Source organism: Aspergillus alliaceus (assembly GCF_009176365.1).
Source record: "Aspergillus alliaceus strain CBS 536.65 unplaced genomic scaffold BDW43scaffold_5, whole genome shotgun sequence".
Taxonomy (NCBI): Eukaryota; Fungi; Ascomycota; class Eurotiomycetes; order Eurotiales; family Aspergillaceae; genus Aspergillus; species Aspergillus alliaceus.
In genome coordinates, this window is record NW_022474688.1 from 1,121,397 (window position 1) to 1,140,024 (window position 18,628).

General features: G+C 45.6%; 7 protein-coding genes across 7 annotated transcripts; 4 read left to right on the forward strand and 3 right to left on the reverse strand.

Moving 5' to 3' along the window:
- Positions 1-571: 571 nt before the first annotated feature.
- On the forward strand, positions 572-4,022 carry rcoA (putative transcriptional repressor TupA/RocA). Its single transcript, XM_032040674.1, has 8 exons — positions 572-1,018; positions 1,290-1,371; positions 1,432-1,604; positions 1,822-2,351; positions 2,603-3,073; positions 3,159-3,291; positions 3,347-3,422; positions 3,520-4,022. The coding sequence occupies exons 1-8, from the start codon at positions 898-900 to the stop codon at positions 3,542-3,544; spliced, it is 1,611 nt and encodes a 536-aa protein (XP_031904684.1). The 5' UTR covers positions 572-897; the 3' UTR covers positions 3,545-4,022.
- Positions 4,023-9,652: 5,630 nt separating this feature from the next.
- Positions 9,653-12,278, forward strand: BDW43DRAFT_264483 (uncharacterized protein). The gene is made up of 4 exons (XM_032040675.1): positions 9,653-11,172; positions 11,252-11,305; positions 11,383-11,556; positions 11,622-12,278. Exons 1-4 carry the CDS (start codon positions 10,399-10,401, stop codon positions 11,958-11,960), a joined length of 1,341 nt encoding a protein of 446 aa, XP_031904685.1. The 5' UTR covers positions 9,653-10,398; the 3' UTR covers positions 11,961-12,278.
- Positions 12,265-13,809, reverse strand: BDW43DRAFT_264489 (putative mitochondrial folate carrier protein Flx1). The gene is made up of 3 exons (XM_032040676.1): positions 13,462-13,809; positions 13,090-13,332; positions 12,265-13,012 (listed from the first exon to the last, which is right to left on the reverse strand). The coding sequence occupies exons 1-3, from the start codon at positions 13,664-13,666 to the stop codon at positions 12,429-12,431; spliced, it is 1,032 nt and encodes a 343-aa protein (XP_031904686.1). The 5' UTR covers positions 13,667-13,809; the 3' UTR covers positions 12,265-12,428.
- Positions 13,810-14,127: 318 nt separating this feature from the next.
- On the reverse strand, positions 14,128-14,521 carry BDW43DRAFT_307353 (mitochondrial import receptor subunit TOM7; the record flags this gene model as incomplete). Its single annotated transcript, XM_032046226.1, has 4 exons — positions 14,128-14,237; positions 14,305-14,333; positions 14,390-14,436; positions 14,495-14,521. 4 exons carry the CDS (start codon positions 14,519-14,521, stop codon positions 14,128-14,130), a joined length of 213 nt encoding a protein of 70 aa, XP_031904687.1.
- A 320-nt stretch (positions 14,522-14,841) lies between these two features.
- On the forward strand, positions 14,842-16,128 carry BDW43DRAFT_185262 (U2 snRNP complex subunit HSH49). The gene is made up of 3 exons (XM_032038941.1): positions 14,842-14,955; positions 15,025-15,400; positions 15,451-16,128. The coding sequence occupies exons 1-3, from the start codon at positions 14,936-14,938 to the stop codon at positions 16,117-16,119; spliced, it is 1,065 nt and encodes a 354-aa protein (XP_031904688.1). The 5' UTR covers positions 14,842-14,935; the 3' UTR covers positions 16,120-16,128.
- A 412-nt stretch (positions 16,129-16,540) lies between these two features.
- BDW43DRAFT_264499 (DUF2015 domain-containing protein) lies at positions 16,541-17,520 on the reverse strand. The gene is made up of 2 exons (XM_032040677.1): positions 17,225-17,520; positions 16,541-17,120 (listed from the first exon to the last, which is right to left on the reverse strand). Exons 1-2 carry the CDS (start codon positions 17,277-17,279, stop codon positions 16,801-16,803), a joined length of 375 nt encoding a protein of 124 aa, XP_031904689.1. The 5' UTR covers positions 17,280-17,520; the 3' UTR covers positions 16,541-16,800.
- A 220-nt stretch (positions 17,521-17,740) lies between these two features.
- On the forward strand, positions 17,741-18,606 carry BDW43DRAFT_307355 (60S ribosomal protein L28; the record flags this gene model as incomplete). Its single annotated transcript, XM_032046227.1, has 5 exons — positions 17,741-17,792; positions 17,908-18,002; positions 18,119-18,142; positions 18,212-18,336; positions 18,429-18,606. The coding sequence occupies 5 exons, from the start codon at positions 17,741-17,743 to the stop codon at positions 18,604-18,606; spliced, it is 474 nt and encodes a 157-aa protein (XP_031904690.1).
- Between the last annotated feature and the right edge of the window lie 22 nt (positions 18,607-18,628).

The following is an 18,628-nucleotide window of genomic DNA, read 5'->3' on the forward strand; positions in this document are numbered from 1 at the left end:
TATCTACCAGCGAATGCATTGGTGGGTGTATAAGCCCCTTCAATGGAGTATCAATACGATTTTAGTGAAAGATGTCTATTATAGTTAAATTCTTCAATCTATGGGAGGTTTTCCTGGTACATGTTCATATACTGCCTGGAGTACAGCATGTTCAATAAATATATATACACATACAGATACGGAGTAAATCTGCTATCTATCTATCTATTTATATATACAGCCTCCCTCTCACATTTCTGTTAACATTGGCAAAGGATCTAATCCCGAGTCGTGACTACTGGGAGCCTAATAATCAAATGATACAAATAAAAATGAATCAAATCTTGAAGATAATGTATTAGACTACGTTACATATTACATATGTACATGGAGAAATTAGGTGTGAATACTAAATATATGATACTGCTACTCCGTATATACAATACTAGGTAACATTCCCTCTCTGCAAACGGCCCCTCGGGAAGCCCCGCCAGACTAGAAAGGGGCCAATCCCGTCATTTCCTCGTCTATCGCCTCGCTTCTCGCGCCAAACCTTCAGCCGCGCTTTCTGCCCCCATCCATTTCTAGTCCCGATCTTCGTACTTGAACTGTCATCTCCAAACCTCCACTGCATCTCCTCCCCTAATAGCCCCTTCTATCTCCCCATCACGCACCACACCCACTCCCATCAATCTGATATTGTCACAGCATTTGGTTTCCGGGGGCGCGCTGTGATGCGGCTGCTTTGACTTTTTGCCAGCAGCCTCTGTCGTCTCTGGTCAACCCGTTTGCCATATCGAAACTCATCGTTCGTTCATCATCTCACGCAAACAATACCTGATCGCCACCAATTATAATCAAATATACCTTCGATACCTATCAATATCTATTGAACGTACAAACCAAGAATTACGCGCAATGTATAACACACATCGTGGGATGGTTCCCGCTCCTAACTCCCGTCTGACGGAGTTGCTCGATCAGCTGCGCCAGGAATTTGAGAATCAGTCAAGAAGTACTGGCGAGTTCGAACATCAATGTATGCGCGTATCTCACTTGATCCTCTCAATCCACACATTATCAAGACCCATAGCCACCTTACTAGATGTCCCTACAGTTTCTTCATGGTCTCTTCCTCTGCCGATATGTCTGTCGCATGGATCGGGACAGTTCGCTGAGCATTTTTGGAGCCTCTTTCCCCTTCTATTATATTTTTTTTTGGGTTTCTTTTTATTCCTTCCTTTATTTTTTCTTTTCTGTTGAAAAAAGCAAGCTATTCGTATGAAATATCACTGACAAATATCATTTAGTAACCGGACAGCTTCAAGAAATGGAAATGATCCGGCAGAAGGTCTACCAGTTGGAGCAAGCACAAATCAAAATGAAACAGGAGTACGTTTAAGCAATGATCACTAGAGCCGATAATCTGCTTGGAAGCTAACCATATAGCAGCTACGAAGCGGAGATCCGAGTTTTGCGACACGAGCTGGAGTCGCGTGGTGTTCAACCTGTTTCGTCTCACATTGCTGGCCCCGCGCAGCACGCTGGCCCTTCCCAGGCTCCCCCACCCGCGCTGGGTCATGGCCCAAGCAATCTATTTGGTGGGATCATGGCCAACCAAGGAGGTAGTGGTCCCGGTCTTGCCCCTCCCCCTCCCCAGGATCAGCAGCCTCCCCAGCATACCCTTCAACAGCCTGCTCCCGCGGCTCAGCAAGGAGCGCCGCAACCACCGCAGAGCTCTTTTGGGGGATATCAGCCTGGTGCTGCTGTGAACGGTATGTTGTTACTGTATTTCTAATGGGTTCTTTGATCTCTGACCGTACTCGTGGATTTTTCATACAGGCTACGCACCTCCGCCTCCACCCACCGCCTCTCCCGGGCCCGGTAAAAGACCTCGTGCTCCCCCTGGTCCCGCTACTCCCCAGCAGACCCACCAACTGGCCTATCCGGATCCTCGTGTATCGCCTCAGTTGGCCCGGCCTACCCCCCCCAGTCAAGCCCTGGTCCGTGACCGCCCGGGAAACATGTTGGCCAACTGGAATCCTGATGACCTGCCCGCCTCGCAGAAGCGAGAGGGTGCAGATTGGTACGCTGTGTTCAACCCAGAGGTGCAGCGTGTGCTGGATGTTGAGCTGGTACATCACCTAGTCCATGATAGCGTCGTTTGCTGTGTACGTTTCAGCCGGGATGGCAAATATCTCGCAACTGGCTGCAACCGTTCCGCTCAAATTTTTGATGTAACCACCGGACAGAACGTGGCCACCCTTCAGGATGAGAATGTGGACAAGAATGGCGATCTTTATATCCGCAGTGTCTGCTTTAGCCCTGACGGCAAATTCCTCGCAACCGGCGCTGAGGATAAGCAAATTCGGGTAAGTTCAAATATAATTCTTTTCTAATTGTCCATACTCGCAATATACACCTCTTCGACTCGCACGAGTAATAGCAACAGCGGTTTGCTATCACGTATTCTTTGGATCATTTACACTCCCTATCCTCCACCGCGTCGTATCATATTACCTACTTGTTTGGCAAAAAAAAAAGGGGGGGGGGGAGGATAAAAGAAACGAAAGGAAAAGGGGTGGGGGAAATGAAAAGGAAAGGGCTAATGGTGTGCTCTTAGGTTTGGGACATCGCTGCTCGGACTATCAAGCATATCTTCACCGGCCACGAACAGGACATTTACTCTCTTGACTTTGCTGGCAATGGCCGCTATATTGCTTCCGGAAGTGGAGATAAGACCGTACGCCTATGGGATATCTTGGATGGCAAGCTTGTCTACACTCTCAGTATTGAAGATGGTGTGACTACTGTTGCCATGTCTCCTGATGGTCATTACGTTGCAGCTGGTTCCTTGGACAAGAGCGTTCGCGTCTGGGACACTACCACTGGCTATCTGGTGGAACGCCTGGAGAGCCCTGATGGCCATAAAGACAGCGTTTACTCAGTCGCTTTCGCACCCAACGGCCGTGATCTAGTCAGTGGTAGTCTCGATAAGACCATCAAGCTCTGGGAGCTTAATGTTCCCCGTGGTGCATTCCCCGGGACTGGGGTCAAGGGTGGTAAATGTATTCGGACTTTTGAGGGCCACAAGGTTTGTCACTACCCGGGATTGCAGTCACGTCTTGCTGTTTATCTTTAATCGAGCTATGTATATGCTAATCGCACCCTTGGATTAGGATTTTGTGCTCAGCGTCTGTCTGACTCCTGACGGACATTGGGTCATGAGTGGTTCCAAGGATCGGGGTGTCCAGTTCTGGGACCCGATCACGGGCAATGCACAGATGATGCTACAAGGCCACAAAAATTCCGGTTAGTATCGCAATTGTTTTTATGGTGAAGATGTCTATGTCTAACTTGATGGTAGTTATTTCGGTCGCACCCAGCCCTACAAACAACTTGTTCGCCACCGGGAGTGGTGATATGCGCGCAAGAATTTGGAGGTATGTACTTCCATTGATCTCGTTGCCATATTTGAAGAGTTCCATGATGCCCCCTGTTGTGACTAGATGTTTCTGACTTGTCTCTTTTCTTTACTAGATACTCTGCATACACTGGGCGATAATTGGATAGGGTTTGAGAGGGTTCGGCGCACGTATGGCTCCGTATCATTTGTGTTTCATCTATTGTAGCCAGTTTGGTTTTCACTTGGGTGCTACGCTGCCAAAGACAATCGTTCTTCAGTTGCAGCTCTCATAATCGCATCATAGTGACCTATGGGTGGGTGTCAAGTCAGAAACAAAAAAGGGGAAAAGAAGAAAAACGACAAAAAAGGACTGTGTGCATGGACTATGGATAGTAATTTGGCTGGTTGTCGATTATTTCGCGTGCTTTTGGGGCTTTACTTGCCATGGACTAGTCCGGTAGTGAATTTAAAGAAGCTGGATGCGATTGTCTCGGAAGCGCATCGCCGATGCTTGTAAGGTGCTGTAGAAGGCGTTGTTGTGGTCGGAAAATCACAGGAGTATATAGTAGTTTGTAAGTTAAGTGCCCTAAATTAAATAATGTTCACTTGAAGTCGCGTCGCTTACACAGCGACCGAACCACTATTTAACCTGAGCGTGATAGAATTGAAGTCGAAATCGCTCTCGCGGAACATCTCACCTAGTCTAGCCCTCTTCTTTCTGAACGGATTACTAAAAATTGACGGCAATATTGATGGTCAGCAATACCTCTAATGCGGATGGTTAGGATAGTTAACTTAGTACCATAAGAGGAAGAACTATCCCCAATCTTTATCTTTGCTTATAAACTCAAGATGAATCAACTACGGAGGCCAAAAAAAGGGGGGTGGATACGGGATACTACTCTCAGTATTTTATGGCAATACATACCAAGAACAGATTTAGAGGTCTGGCCTGCATTACTTTCTTAGTACAGAGCTGTCTCTTGCATCTAGTGCCCTTGCTATATACATATCTCAGCACTCTACAGCTGTCGATCATTTATTATTACCTTAGGTAGCCCAGAACGCCTTGTATCATCTGTTACAACATGTAGGGCGATGCGACTCGGTGTGATAGAACAGGGCCAATTGCATTGTTCACCTAGGATTAACGCAACTATTCAATTGTATTTTTTATTTTGGTTCTGATTTCATGAGTACTGTAGTGCTACTATAAAAATGGGAAGCTGGAATCTTACCTAATGAATCTTCCTGCATAATTGACAAGCATTGGCACTGATGACTGATAACCACGAGGGATCTATCATTCTAGTTCAAGTAGAATATTAGTTTAGAAAACAAACAAATATACAGAATGCACACACACGCATATCCACAACATTATATATAATTATTTATAGAAGGAAAAGCTGATATACATGCATGCACCAGTCAGTTTTGGTGCAAGTGGAATTTCCGAAGCTATGGGCGGCTATTGCAAATTAATTTTCTTACAGGCTGAATGCCGTGCTGATCCTGAAAATTCAAAAGGACAAAAGCTTGGTCCTTTACTTGTTACAATAATGATCGGCGAGTTTTACCTTGGCTATGGAAAGCTACCGTTTCTTTTCCAAAACACTTACGAAATAATGAGATTGTCTTCTGCGTCTAGTGTGCAAGCAACAAAGACTAGAAGGGGTAAGTAACGAACCTGGATGGATCTATTTGAAAGCTATGACGCTACTAACTACATCTGGCCTTCCGAGTCCACCGCAGGGGTTGAGGAATACGTAACTCCGTATTGTAGTCACAATATCCTCCGAAATTGTGAGCAAATGTGTTCCCTGCCCAGAGTAGATGGAAGATCTACAAGTGAGTCTGTCCTTAAAGAAACCCCTCAAACAGCCATAGGCTGTGTTTGTATATATTAAAAGCTCAAGATACACTTGGTAATTTTTTTTATTATAGTTCAATTCAGATGTGTGATCCATTCTACTCTAGCTACTAAGAACCGAATCTAAAAAGGAGAAGAGCCTTCAACCCCATAATCGACTGGTATGTGGCAATGTAAATTAATACCCTCACCCATATAAACCAATGCGCGTGATGTATCTCATTTTCAGCCCCGCCCCTGGTGAATTGTTGCTGATCAGGTACTGTATTAGATGGTCCCCCACCCTTATTGGATTCAGCCAGATTTCGGCTTAAGTGTTGTTGTATATATTAAACTGTATATTATGTACTGTATGTATCTGTAGGTATGTATGTATGTAAATATTATATATACCTATGTCTTCTTAGGTCTATATAGGTATATCTAGTTATAGAGAAACAGAAAATCTAAAACCAAATAGTGCGTTTACTATAGAATAGATGTATAGATACATCCGGAGTGGAAGAATGGTATGAACGTACGTACTCATGCAATTTCTTTTCCCTTGCTCTGTGGGGAGAGAATAGAGGATCCTCAGCTGTTAGTGTCTCGTGTTGTTTCAGGTTAGCATTAGAAATAGCTCCAGATCGATGTAGCGATCGGGGGTGGGAGCCGGGCGCACCATCATTTGATCCGTCATGCTCACAAAATTTCATAAGATTGTCTTACTATTAGATCACTTCTTGTAATATTGGAATTCTCACTTCTGGGGCTGTTCAGGCTGACAGATCGATCCCATGAGCATGGTGCCCCGAGGTGAAGGCCCGGCCCGTTACAGCAACGGGGAAATGATCCCCAACCTCTCCCTTACTTAGAAGACTTTACTCCTTCACGCGATTTTCCTACTCTTTCTTCTCGCTCCGTACTTCCAGATGAGTGTCAACCTAGGATGGTATCATCTTGTTCTATGGCCGTCCACGACTGGCTGCGGAGATACTCTTTCTGATTCGTCCTCCACATGTTGTACGGGAGAGTGGCTGAAATGAGCGGACATAGTATTCCCTTTTTGCGGTCATGAAACAATTCCATCGTGTTTCCTATCACACCTTAAGGCTATAAGTATTGAAGATCAATGTATCTATGAAGAGTACCATAGAGAGCCCAGCCCCAATCTACTGGCGCAGCGGAGATCTCCCGTATAGATATAAAACCCACTAAATAAGAAAGCAACGGGATAGGTGCCAACTATAATACTCGTATAGATCCAAATTTGTTAATTTTATCTCTAACGATTCCTCACTGGTGAAACGTGATAGATGATCGGACTCTGGAATACATACATCCATGAAGCTTGACCAGGGGTACAGAGTAGTGAATCGTTTGTTGTATAGAACTGGAGACAGAAACCCAGTAGAATGTATGTGATATATGACTCAGGAAACGATCGGATTTATTTTTGTCATCTCCGTATCATTTATCTCAACAAACCCGGCCCCCCCCCTCCACTTTGGCCAAATCAACTGGGGCTAGACAACATATAATCTACTCGTTTATTCTTGCTCGACAAGGCAAGAGCTTACTAGCCCGTCTGTATTACGGTAGGTATTGTTGACTTGGAATTTGTCGCCAGTCGCGGCTGTTGCAAAGAGTGAGGCACAGACGCCAAGCACCCATGGTGGGGCCTTTCAGCAAATGACATGAGGCCAATTTCCACACTATTGACGGTCCGTTCTGTAGCTCTGCCGGCGAACCCTTGTCACCACTTTGCCGTACTTCTGTCAAGAGCAAGCCCTGCTATACGCAGGAAACCCTCCCGTTGGAGGTTGTAAAACTATTGTGCCTACCTCGTCTCGTATCTACGTATGCTATACACCAGAGTACATGGGCTGCAATCCATAGTTGTATAAGTATGTATCACTGTGGTTTACGTGAGTAGGGAATACTAAGACACAAGTGAGCGTCGTTCGGCTCCACCAGTTTAAGAGCACTCTGCCGGGGCTTTAGGGCACCATGCAGTATATCTGCAGCCAGTCCGAAAATTCCCATCCTCTCCGAAGCTGCATGTGGCTTATCTTCTGCTTACTTAGGTGCAAGATGCTGGCCGGATTGGCCATGCAAATAATAGTTGAACCAATACTGAGCCCCGACTAAAACAACGGATAATGAATAATGAATCTACTAGTTTGTTGGGAAAGTCGCCAGCCTTCTTCGTCTTTCGTTACCACCCTAGTCAGGTTTTGGACCCCCGCGGACAAACGAGATGTCAGTCTCAGATCTGCATCCATCCGGGTCATGGTTGCTGATCACCAGTGAGGCAAAGGTTGACCGTCACTCTTGATAGTGCCCTCTTTAGTGGCTGAATGAGTCCCAACAGCCAGGTGCCTGCATGAATGACGAGGGTATCCTCGCCGTCTTTTATCCTTTTCCTTTTCTTTTTTTTTTCGCGCGTTGTATAATACGAGTTGTACTTGATTCCGAGCACACTGCAGTAAGCGGGCATTGCCTACAGTTCGTAAAGACATCGATGTTCATTCGCTGGTTTTTTTGGGAAAGGATAAGACCTAAGAGAGCTGAGCCCCCTGGGATTACCATAGAGTGGAATACCAATAGTTACATTAGGTTAGTACATTTAGTCAGGTACTACTCCTTACTAATGTACGCAGCCAAGCGGCCACTTACTCTGTAGTGACTGGGTTGTTCAATCATCAGGCTGAAGCCCTTTCTTGTCTTGGTTTGATTTGTCTGGCTAGTTAATGCTCCAGCCCACCCTCCAGGACTGTTGGGTCAGATGATACAATTCTAGCGGACGATGGAGTATTACACGGCTGTTTTATTTATCACTTTTTCACCTCTCAAATAGCAATTGGGAGAAGACCAGAGAAAGGCAAGGGGGGATTTTGGAAGTAGGGATAAAAAAAATAAAAAAAGGTATTTAACTACAAGGATACCCTAGAAATTGCCATCTATCTACGGAGCACACTATACTATATTTCAGTAAGAACTTCCATAGTCGTTTTGTAATTACCCCGAATAGGATCGGGAATTTCTTCGAGAAACTATAGATAAAATGACAGTAAAGTTATTGTATCTACCAATAGAGTAAAAAGTCTTTGTTTTCTTTCTCAGGGCTCTGCATCAGCCTCGTGCTGAGATGAAGTTAGCTAGTAATAATAATAATAGTAGTAGTAATAGTCAAGGGAAGGATGAGTATATAGATCTATATTTTCTTGTAATTGTATATATAAACGATAAACCTTAAACCTTAAAACAAGTATTGACTGAATCAGGGACTGATTGAACTTTTTTAAAATAAACACCTACATATCTATTCCATCGGTAAAGCTATTAATCTAGATTAAGTAGGTACAAAGCATAGGTGATGAATGCCTAATGCGTGTGTGTATACACGTATGTACGGAGTACATATGTATGAATGTACATACGTGTGTATCCAAAATTTACATACTACACCTGTCAGCCTGATCGGACCGTCACACACATCCCGCGATTGGACCAAAAGCATCAGTTCTCCACGATTGTCCGCCCCATCACGACTTATCCACTGTCTCCCACCTAACCTTCTCTCCCTTCCCTGCAGTCAACAATTCGTCCCCATCCATCGCCCCGCCGAATTAGGCGGAAAAGGAAAACGAAACGATGATCAGGGGGGACAGAGATCACTTGTTGCCCAAGGTTGATAGGACTAGACCGTGGAACTAGTTGGATGGAGACGGTGGATCTGACTATTACTAGGCATTATGCATATAGTATGGTATGGTCTATCTACTGGGAAATCCAGTCCTTCCAATGTCTTCCACGTAGGTGTTGATGGAGGGGCAACGTCATATCTCACGGCGGTTGAGAGGGAATAGGCGAGAGTTTTGATAAAAGAGTAAAGCCTTCTGATTTTTTTTTTTTTTTTGAGCTCCGAGTGTGTTTCCATATTGATGATTCTATATCTTTTCTATCTACTTATACAAACCAGGATACGCACTCCCTCTTTCAGCCTTAAGTTGCCTTGTTCTTGTTCTTGTACTTTACCGTATGGACTGATAGTCATCAGTACTGTACTCCGTATGTATGTATGTATATACATACCTAGGTACAGTACAGCTGAGCTGAGTTGGACTCATCCCTTCTTGGTTTAGTCTAAGTGTGATCTAGATGAAGCCTTCAGCTAACTAATTTACTAGCTAACAGGCCAGATCCCTGTCGCTGTCCACCCCCGCTGCTTCCACTGTTTTGGGACCTCCGGGAAGGAGAAGGTGGGCGGGAAGACAAAAAAAGAAGAGAGAATAATAGTAATAATAATACCAATACTAATACTAGTAGTAATAGTAGTAGTAGTAATGAAAACGAAAATATAAATATACCACTAAACAAAGCAAAATAACAAAAGTCAATGTATATCTAGTTCTAGATCACCACCATCAGCCAGAGAGTCGCGTGCGTATCTGTATATGTGAGTGCAGAAGACCTAAGGGGTAGGTGAGTATATTATACAAAAACCGACGAAGAAAACAAGCAGAGAAAAGAAAAAGGGACACAGAAAAAGACAGACAAAACAAGAGCAAGAAAAAAGAAACAGGGTCATATCCTTATTTATTCTTTACTATTGCAATCAATATTCAGTTAATATTATTCTTTACATTGATAACCTCTTACCCTCATACTCTTTTTCTTCTTTCTCTGTCTTTCTTTGACTTGGCCCCTGCATATCATCTTATATACAAATTGCTGTGCCTCTACTCTGAGCTGCGGAGAATTTTGAGGTTCGATATCTGATCAACCCTTCGATATTTGCTTTTTAATATCTGGAGATTGATTACCTTCATACTTTATACTTTTTTTACTTGTTCCCAGTTTTTTTTTTGCTTATTTCTCCTAGCATTCGCAGATCTTGATGCTGAAGCCATTGTCAGCCTTTGATCACTGTTCACTACTAAGCTCTTTTTCTTTTTTTCTGTTCTTCTTTATTTTGTTTCATTCTTAACCTCCCTAGTTTTGAGAGGAGCAAGTTCATCACTAAGGCTTCCCATTTTGTTATCTTCTGTGAAGTGAGAACCATAGTGACAGAGCGTGGAATAGGCTGGCAACAAGAGAGAAGCAATCCCAGGCCAGAGCTACTGGGGTATATTCTTCTTTCCCCTCATCTTACAAAATGGAAACTGCCGAGCCGGTTTCTTATGAATTCTCCGGTCATACAGTCAGTGCTGTTGCGCCGCGTCGAATGATGGCCTCTAGTCTTGGCCATAATTTTCCCTTCTACGCAAACACAGCAGCTTCATTCTCACTGCCTTATCACCAGTCTCCCTCTACTGCTTATGGTTATGGCCATGCTCTCAACCACCACCATAATAACCATCATAACCACCATCAACCCAGTTATCCACAGTTCTTCGTGGCCAGTCATCAACCGCTCAGCTCCCAACCGATGCGTCTATCATCAGAGCCTCCACCTATACAGTCAATCCCCGATATCCGTCCTGCCAAAAATGCGGTCAATCGTGTTTCTAGAGATCCATTGATCAAAACAGACCCCAGCTCGAATACGCTGCCGATTTCCATATCACAGACTTCGACCCACGGAGCAGCTACCCAGAGCAAGAGCCCTTGCGTCAACGAGGTCGAGTTCACAACAGAGGTTGATATTCTGATGAAAGCAATTCAGTCTAGAGTTACTGCTCAGCCATCGAATCTACAGTCATTGCCGCCTCTGCAGCAATTAACTCACGGGGGAAACCATGGATACCCCCAAACCTATGCCATTCACACATCTAGCAATAATCGATGCACTGTGTTGGTTGAAGAACCGCAATCTCGATCAGGGAAGAAGCGCAAATATGTCTGTACTCTTCCACACTGTGGAAAGAGCTTTGCTCAGAAGACTCATCTGGATATCCATACGAGGGCCCACACCGGAGATAAGCCTTTTGTAAGTAAGGGGAGGAGAATGAAGATGAAGCCCACCGAGGGATATAGCAGAGCTAATGACTGACCCCATTCCATGATAGATTTGTAAAGAACCTTCATGCGGACAACGCTTCTCTCAGCTAGGTAACCTGAAGGTGAGCTCCTATGAGTAACATATCTGTCTGACTATATCAGAGGGAATTACCATACTGACAATACTTTTCACGAATAGACCCATCAGCGACGTCATACTGGCGAGAAACCTTTCTCTTGCGATATATGTCAGAAGAGGTTTGCCCAACGGGGCAATGTCCGTGCTCATAAAATCACACACCAACATGCCAAGCCATTTACCTGCCTCCTAGACGACTGTGGAAAGCAATTTACTCAACTAGGTAACCTCAAGGTACAGTATCCATGAAGTCTAGCACTCACACATATCAGCAGCCTTGTCTCTAACGGGTTGAGCAGTCTCACCAGAATAAATTCCACGCAACGACGTTACGGGATTTGACCTTGAAGTTCTCCCAAGGCGCCATAGGGGAACCCATGAATCCTCAAGATCGAAAGCTGTGGGAGTATTTCGCTACCCTTTACAAGAACAGTAACAAAGGCATCAAGGGCCGTGGAAAGGATCGTAGAATCTCGCCTACATCCAAGTCAGGTCCCGGGAGACGACACCAAGCCCTAGCCAACAACGAAGACAAGATGCGACGGTCTAGTTACGAGGAATCATCGGCCTACACCGGAGGTTCAAGTAGTGACGAGGAGGACACGGATGCCTACTATATTGATAGACAAAATCATTGAGCCGAACTGGACTCTCCTCTTCTCTACCTCGACAGACTAAGTTTCTCGCTTGTTTTTCCCTACTTGCGTGTGTTGCAATGTACTTTAATGTTCTACGATACCAGGTTTGTTCATGTTGAATCTCTATCAAAACTCTGCGGCGGGAAAGGGCTGCTGTGTCTACGCAGAAAGCATTTTGAGGACCCCTACTTTGTTATATGATTTTTGGTATAGGAAAGCACGTTTTGTGGGCATTTCTCGTTGTATACTCCATACACACCCTTGGCAAGTGAGAAGTATCACATGTGTCACGATAAGGAGGAGTAGCATATGCACGAGCACTTGGCATGTATCGACCTGAAAGTGCAGGCCAACAGTATAGTTGACACTACATGCATTGGCTTGAAACGAGCGGACAGATCTAGGATCTTTTATAGGGCCGAGTCTCATGAATACAGGTTAAATTATTTTGTGAAGACAAAAAGCGCTCTAGGCGCGTGAAATCAGATCGGGTAAATATGCTCGAGTATTCTCATACACCAAAAAGGTGACCCATGTACTTGGCAACACACGCAATATATTTGGCCCCAGACCCTTGTAGAAACCGGCCACGCCCTCCTTGACCCAGATCTGCACAATCGCATCTTGAATACCCCGATACATAAGATGAGCATCATAAGTTTGCAATCGGGACCGCAATACTTGGTATGGATATGTGACACACCCGGCGAATATCTTCGAGAGACTAGAGATGATAAAGAAATCCAGGTTGCCGAGTCCTCGTCGCCGCACCTGCCCTGATCCCACTTGACCATCTTCAGAAGCCAATGCGGAGGTCATCTTGATCCGATGCAATTTCAAATTTTCGTAAGCCATGAACTGAAGCGCACCGTGGCTAACCCCAAAAAGAGCTGGAAGAAGACCTCGATAGAAACCTGAAATACCCTCTGAGTGATATATTTGCGATGCACCAGTAGTGAATGACGCATACGCTCCAGGTGTACTAGAGCTAGTTGATAACATCCGTGTCTTAATGACCCAGATAGGGTTTGTCAATATAGACGTCAGCATACCTGATACGAAGAATCAATCCAAGTTAGTCACCGCTATATCCAGAGCTGCGAAGCAAAACAATTGGTCAGAACAATACCTGCGGCCCCTGAGGCAAGAAAATAATCGGAGGATGCGAGCTCTCCCTCCCGAGAGCTGCGCCAAGTCCGCATCGCAGTCTTGATATTACCGTAACACAGGAAATAAAGCGCCCAGCTGGTGGAGTTGCCAATGATATTGGGCGTCAGACCCCGGTAGAATGCCGTGATGCCGCCTTCATCCTGAAATATGCTGCGGACGACACGAAGCGAACCACCCACTCGAGAGGATGAGGATCGGTCAACTGGAGATCATTGAGTGACAGGAAAAAGTTAGCCGCTGTCGCACAGAATTATTCGTCCGGAGGAGTAATTGAATCGAGAGCAAACTACCAGAGGATCATAAGCGTATACCACCACAAAGACTGACTTACCTTGTAATCGGGTTTTGATCAAATCTAAGGGATGCAGACATAGTGTAGAAACAATCCCTGCCGTGAATCCTGCTACGGTCTCCATAAAGGATGACGAAAAGCCATCCTTATCGGTCATGAACCCTTTATGACTTCCCTCTGGGCTGTGGTCGTATTGTTTAGGAAAGGGGGACTGTGTAGAGTGACGGAACGTTGGTTCCGTCATCGACTTTTTTCGTGCGATTTTCGGTTGGCGGTGGAAGCTCTCATAAAAAGTAGTCGACTTACAGATAATAGTGTTTAGATGGCAAAGGTGGAATTGGCTGCGAATTACTCGGGATATGGAAAACCGTTAGAGCGTGATTTCTACCGTCTATTCAAATGTTAGGCTTTTTAATTTTTTCTTTTATTTTCTTTTTCATTTTAGATCCCGTTCTTGCTTATTCAACTAACTTATAAGGAACCCGCAAATTGCGCGCGTACAATTTCATCATCCGGGGGATAAATTGATAGAAACAAAGAAATTGCTTAAAAATACACAGGTGTTAATCTCCCAACCATCGACGAACGTGACACAGCCACCATTCATACATCAACTAAAATCACCATAGTATGAAAGGAGGGAAAGGTACCTCCTAGCCCAGAGACTAGTATTTATCATCGGCAAACCCTTAGATTTCTTTCACTTTATGCGAGCGGCGAGAATAACCTATCCATGACATCAGCTCTGGTTTTCAACGTAGAAAGTAATTGAAAATACTTGAATAAAGATGGTTTTGGTTCGCTATAGGTGTAGCCTATCCGTTCTGTTAGTACGTATTGTGCTCAGAATAATCCACGGAAGGATAGTTCAGGTCCCCATACCGAGATAAACAATCAAGGGCAAATACCCGCTGCACACGATCGGTCAGTTTATCGCCCGAGTTTTACAGTATGGTGAAAAACTCACTAATGAATGGCGACCCTTGAGATATCGATAACCTTGGAGATGCGCTCCTAGAGAACGGTTAGTGATCTCTGCGGTGAGCCGTGTTGATATCAGGTCATGTCTAACCTTAGTCTCTTCTGAAAATTGAACCATCTTGATAATAACAAAGGACTTCACTAAAAGGGAAAAAGGGGGTGCCGTATGCAGTGTACTCAAAACGAAGGTTGGGGTGAGGTGTTCAAGAAAATCAGGACCAGACGGTTGGTTGTCCAGGTAGACAGACGTAAAGGCGGAGAGGAAAGAACGCGCCGCAAAGCTCAAAGTTTCCGGCTAAAAAAAAGCTGCCGCCGATTAAATAAACGCAACAACTTCCAGTAGCATTGGGTTCACCCTACACTCGCCTTAGCCAATCTTCAATTTCGGCGCATTTTAACCTACCACAATCGAAATTCGATCATCTGCATACCTACATTCTATCTCCAGTCTTGCGTTTTGCTTGGGGTTGCAGTTGCTGCTCAGACAGTCGTGTATTAATCGATCACCGCTACGACGTAAGTCGGCGCCGCTATGTCCGGCGCAAGGCATTGGTGAGTGGCTACTTTTCCTAACCTAGGAGTCGGGTCGCAGGTCTCTAGTAATGTTAATAATTACTATAGGGAGCAGGATAAAGAGGCCACTGTCTACATTGGCAATCTCGATGAACGCGTCACGGATAGCCTGGTATGGGAGCTGATGCTGCAGGCAGGCCGCATCGTCAACGTTCATCTGCCGAAAGATCGAGTCACGCAGTCCCATCAAGGCTATGGGTTCGTAGAGTTTATTAGTGAGGAGGACGCGGAATATGCGTCGCGAATAATGAACGGCATTCGCTTATACGGAAAGCCAATACGCGTGAACAAAGCGTCTGCTGACAAGCAGAAGTCAGTGGAAATTGGCGCAGAACTCTTTGTGGGGAACCTTGACCCCATGGTCACGGAGCAGGTTCTCTATGATACATTTAGCCGGTTTGGAAACTTGGTTAACCTACCGAAGGTGACACCGACCATATCCCTTTCTTTGAGATATAGGCTAACCTGTCGCAGATTGCAAGAGATGACAATAATCTATCCAAGGGCTATGGATTTGTGTCTTTTGGTGATTTTGAGTCTTCAGATGCGGCCATAGCGAACATGAATGGCCAGTACCTCATGAATAAACAAGTCTCGGTACAATACGCCTATAAAAAAGATGGCAAGGGTGAACGTCATGGCGATCAAGCTGAACGTATGCTAGCTGCGCAAGCCCGCAAGCATAACGTACGCCCGCCGACTCAGCCGCTACCATCACCGTTTTCAGGTCCTGGAACCCCTATGGTGCCTCCGGCTATGGCCAACGGTGACAGTTCCAGGCCGATCAGTACTGGTCCGCCAGATCTGGGAATGGGTAGAGGCGTTGTGCCTCCGAATATTGGCTTTCCAAACGTGCCCCCCCCGCAGCAACACAGATCTGTTCCCCCTCCGACACCTTTAGCAAATCCTCCTGCAGGCCTACCAGCACGGCCTCCTCCTTCGCAGGCCGGTTATGGAGGCCCACCGCAGGCTTTCTTACCTCCAGGCTTCAACAATACCACTCAACAACCATCTTTTCCTCCACAAGCAGCGCCGCCGCCAGGCTTCGCTTCCCCCGGGTTTGGCCCTCCCACTGGAAATGCTGGCCCTCCGCCCCCATTGCCCCCAGGGTTTCAGCAGCCAGGTTATGGCCGGGGGCGCTGAGCATCCGGCCCGAATACATTACTTCGAAGGACAAAATCCCCACCCAAGCAGGACTGAATTTTCAGAAGGGCTGCCTGGATATAATGTGATGATTCCCCCCAAAGAATAGGCCCTTAATGTTACGATTACCCTTGGAGAGTCGGCAAAACATATTGACCACTTGAAGACATACCGGCCCCTCGACAGTCCCGATCTCGTTGCTAGACTCGACAACTTATGTATAATTGGACCCATGGCTTTTACCTTTACTTCTCGTGTTCATGATTTTCCTATGATAAGGTGCAGACATTGCATGGAATACCTGGTTAGCGTATTACTTTTGAGCAGACCGATTGAAGCTCAGATTCTGAAGCCATTATGAATTTAAGACAAGAATATTCTAAGCTAAATTTCAAGCGAGAAAAACAAATATACAATTACGGGGATCAATTTCTTGAATCTATAGCAAATATTTAAGTCCAGCATCGCTGACATTGAGGGCTGGGTGAAGAGTGGAGAGGAAAGCAAAAGAGAGTTCGTCCCATATCACAAAGCTACATAAGAAAGGCCCTTATTCCAAGTAAAAATAAAAATAAAAATAAGAGAGAGAGAGAATTGGAGAGGGGGATTAGATGAAAGAAAGTAGTACTGTATAATGAGTGTGTGAAAGCAATAGAGGCGCCGCGCAGTAGCAAACGGTGTTCATGAAAATGAAACAAATTTCGGGTCCCTGGGCCGGCCATCGGGACCAATGTTGTTCTTAGCAAAGCGCTGCTCAGTATAAATCCGACGGGCCTCATCAAAGTCTACCCTTTCGCGTCTCATAATGTTCCTCACTTGTCGTTTGGCTTGGTTATCCAGCCCTGCCCTAGCGTCGCCATCTGCGATGTTTGCAGAAAGATCAAACTGCGTTGATGTCAGCCCCGCTTCTATGTCCTCGGCGAAGCTGGAAGGTAGGCGATCATAAATGTAATCGGGAACTGGGATTAGATGTAACCATCGGGCTCGGGTAAGATAGAGCACTGTGAAGTCGTCAGCATGATACCAAGGTTGCGAGTATTTTTTTCATTTCTTTTTTCTCTTTCTTTTTCTTCTTTTTTTTTGGATTCTCCTGGATGTAACATGCCTGTGCCACAGACCACAACTGTGATTGTGAGGAAATATATAAGATAGTATGCCATGGTGATCACGGCCGTTCAAGCGATGGGCAATGGTTTGAGATCGATCCCCCAAAATCGGATATCGATGGCGGGATGGTTAAGAAGTTCTAGTGGTCAAGGGTGAGATTTAAAAGCGAGAGATTCGTAACCGGCAGGAGGCTGCCACAGTCAGCAGTATATGATGCATCTAGATAGATGAGGTTCATTACCGTGATGTAGCCTTGCCTAAGTAGTAGGAGACTGGGAAAGCCGCGGAAGAGGCAAATGGGCCCGTGCGTTCCGTGGCTGAATACAACCCCCTGCTGCCTTTGATCTGAGGCAGCAACCCTCCTCCGCCACGCTATTCCTAAAGCGGCCCGCTTAGCGAGGCGGCGGACTTCCATTCTTGGCGCTGGCACACACAATCCATCGTTCAGTATACCAGCCTTTGCGACGATTGATTTCGTTCTGTCCTCAATCCACCAGCTTGAGCTTTATTCACAATGGCCGCCGAAAGACAGAACGTATCCAGCGACCTCGTCTGGCAACTCACCCGTACGTTTAACTCTTCCACGTCACACTCATTCCTACTCCCAATTTCAATTAATCCCACCGATTCAAGCAATTTGATACCCCTGGAAGTCCGGCTAATCCTAAGTATCTTGAACAGGCAACCAGAATGCTTTTCTGGTCAAGCGTAATAGCGGTGGTGGTTCCCAGTTCTCCCGTGATCCTTTGAACTTGCAGAATAAGCACTCTTTCAAGGTACGAGAGTCCCTAAAGCTCTACGGTCACCATATATATTTTTTATTTTTTTATTTTTATTTTTTTTCATATTTCCTTTGCTCTAGCAGCTAACGATTAATTCTGCCTGAATCTAGTACGCTGGTTACGCCAACACCAAGGTATTTCCGTTCCATGTCCACCGATGACTTGACTGTAGACTCGGATCTCTTTTTAACTCACGATAACAGGCTATTGGTGTGCAGCCCACCGAGAACGGTGGCGTTACTGTCATTACCAAGAAGACTGGCAATGTCCAGCAGCCCACAAAGAACATCGTTCGCGTGAGCTTTGGCCCTAAGGCCTCCACTCGCAAGTAAGCCGAAAACAACCACCTCCCTTTCAATGGAATATACGTCCCTACCCCACGTTGTGCTTTGCTGACTGGATGGTTACTATTTTGGCTAGGATCTACAAGGGTGTTGCAGACAAAACCGCGAAGAATGGCTACCGTGCTGATCTTCGCGAGGACGCTGTTGCCCGTGTGAGCGCCATCCGCCGTTCGCAGAAGCCCAAGAAGGATACTCCTCCCCAGAAGCTTAGAGGTGCTCAGGCCCGGAAGGCTGCTGAGCAGGAGTCGGCATAAGGGACAGGACTCAGAGACGGGA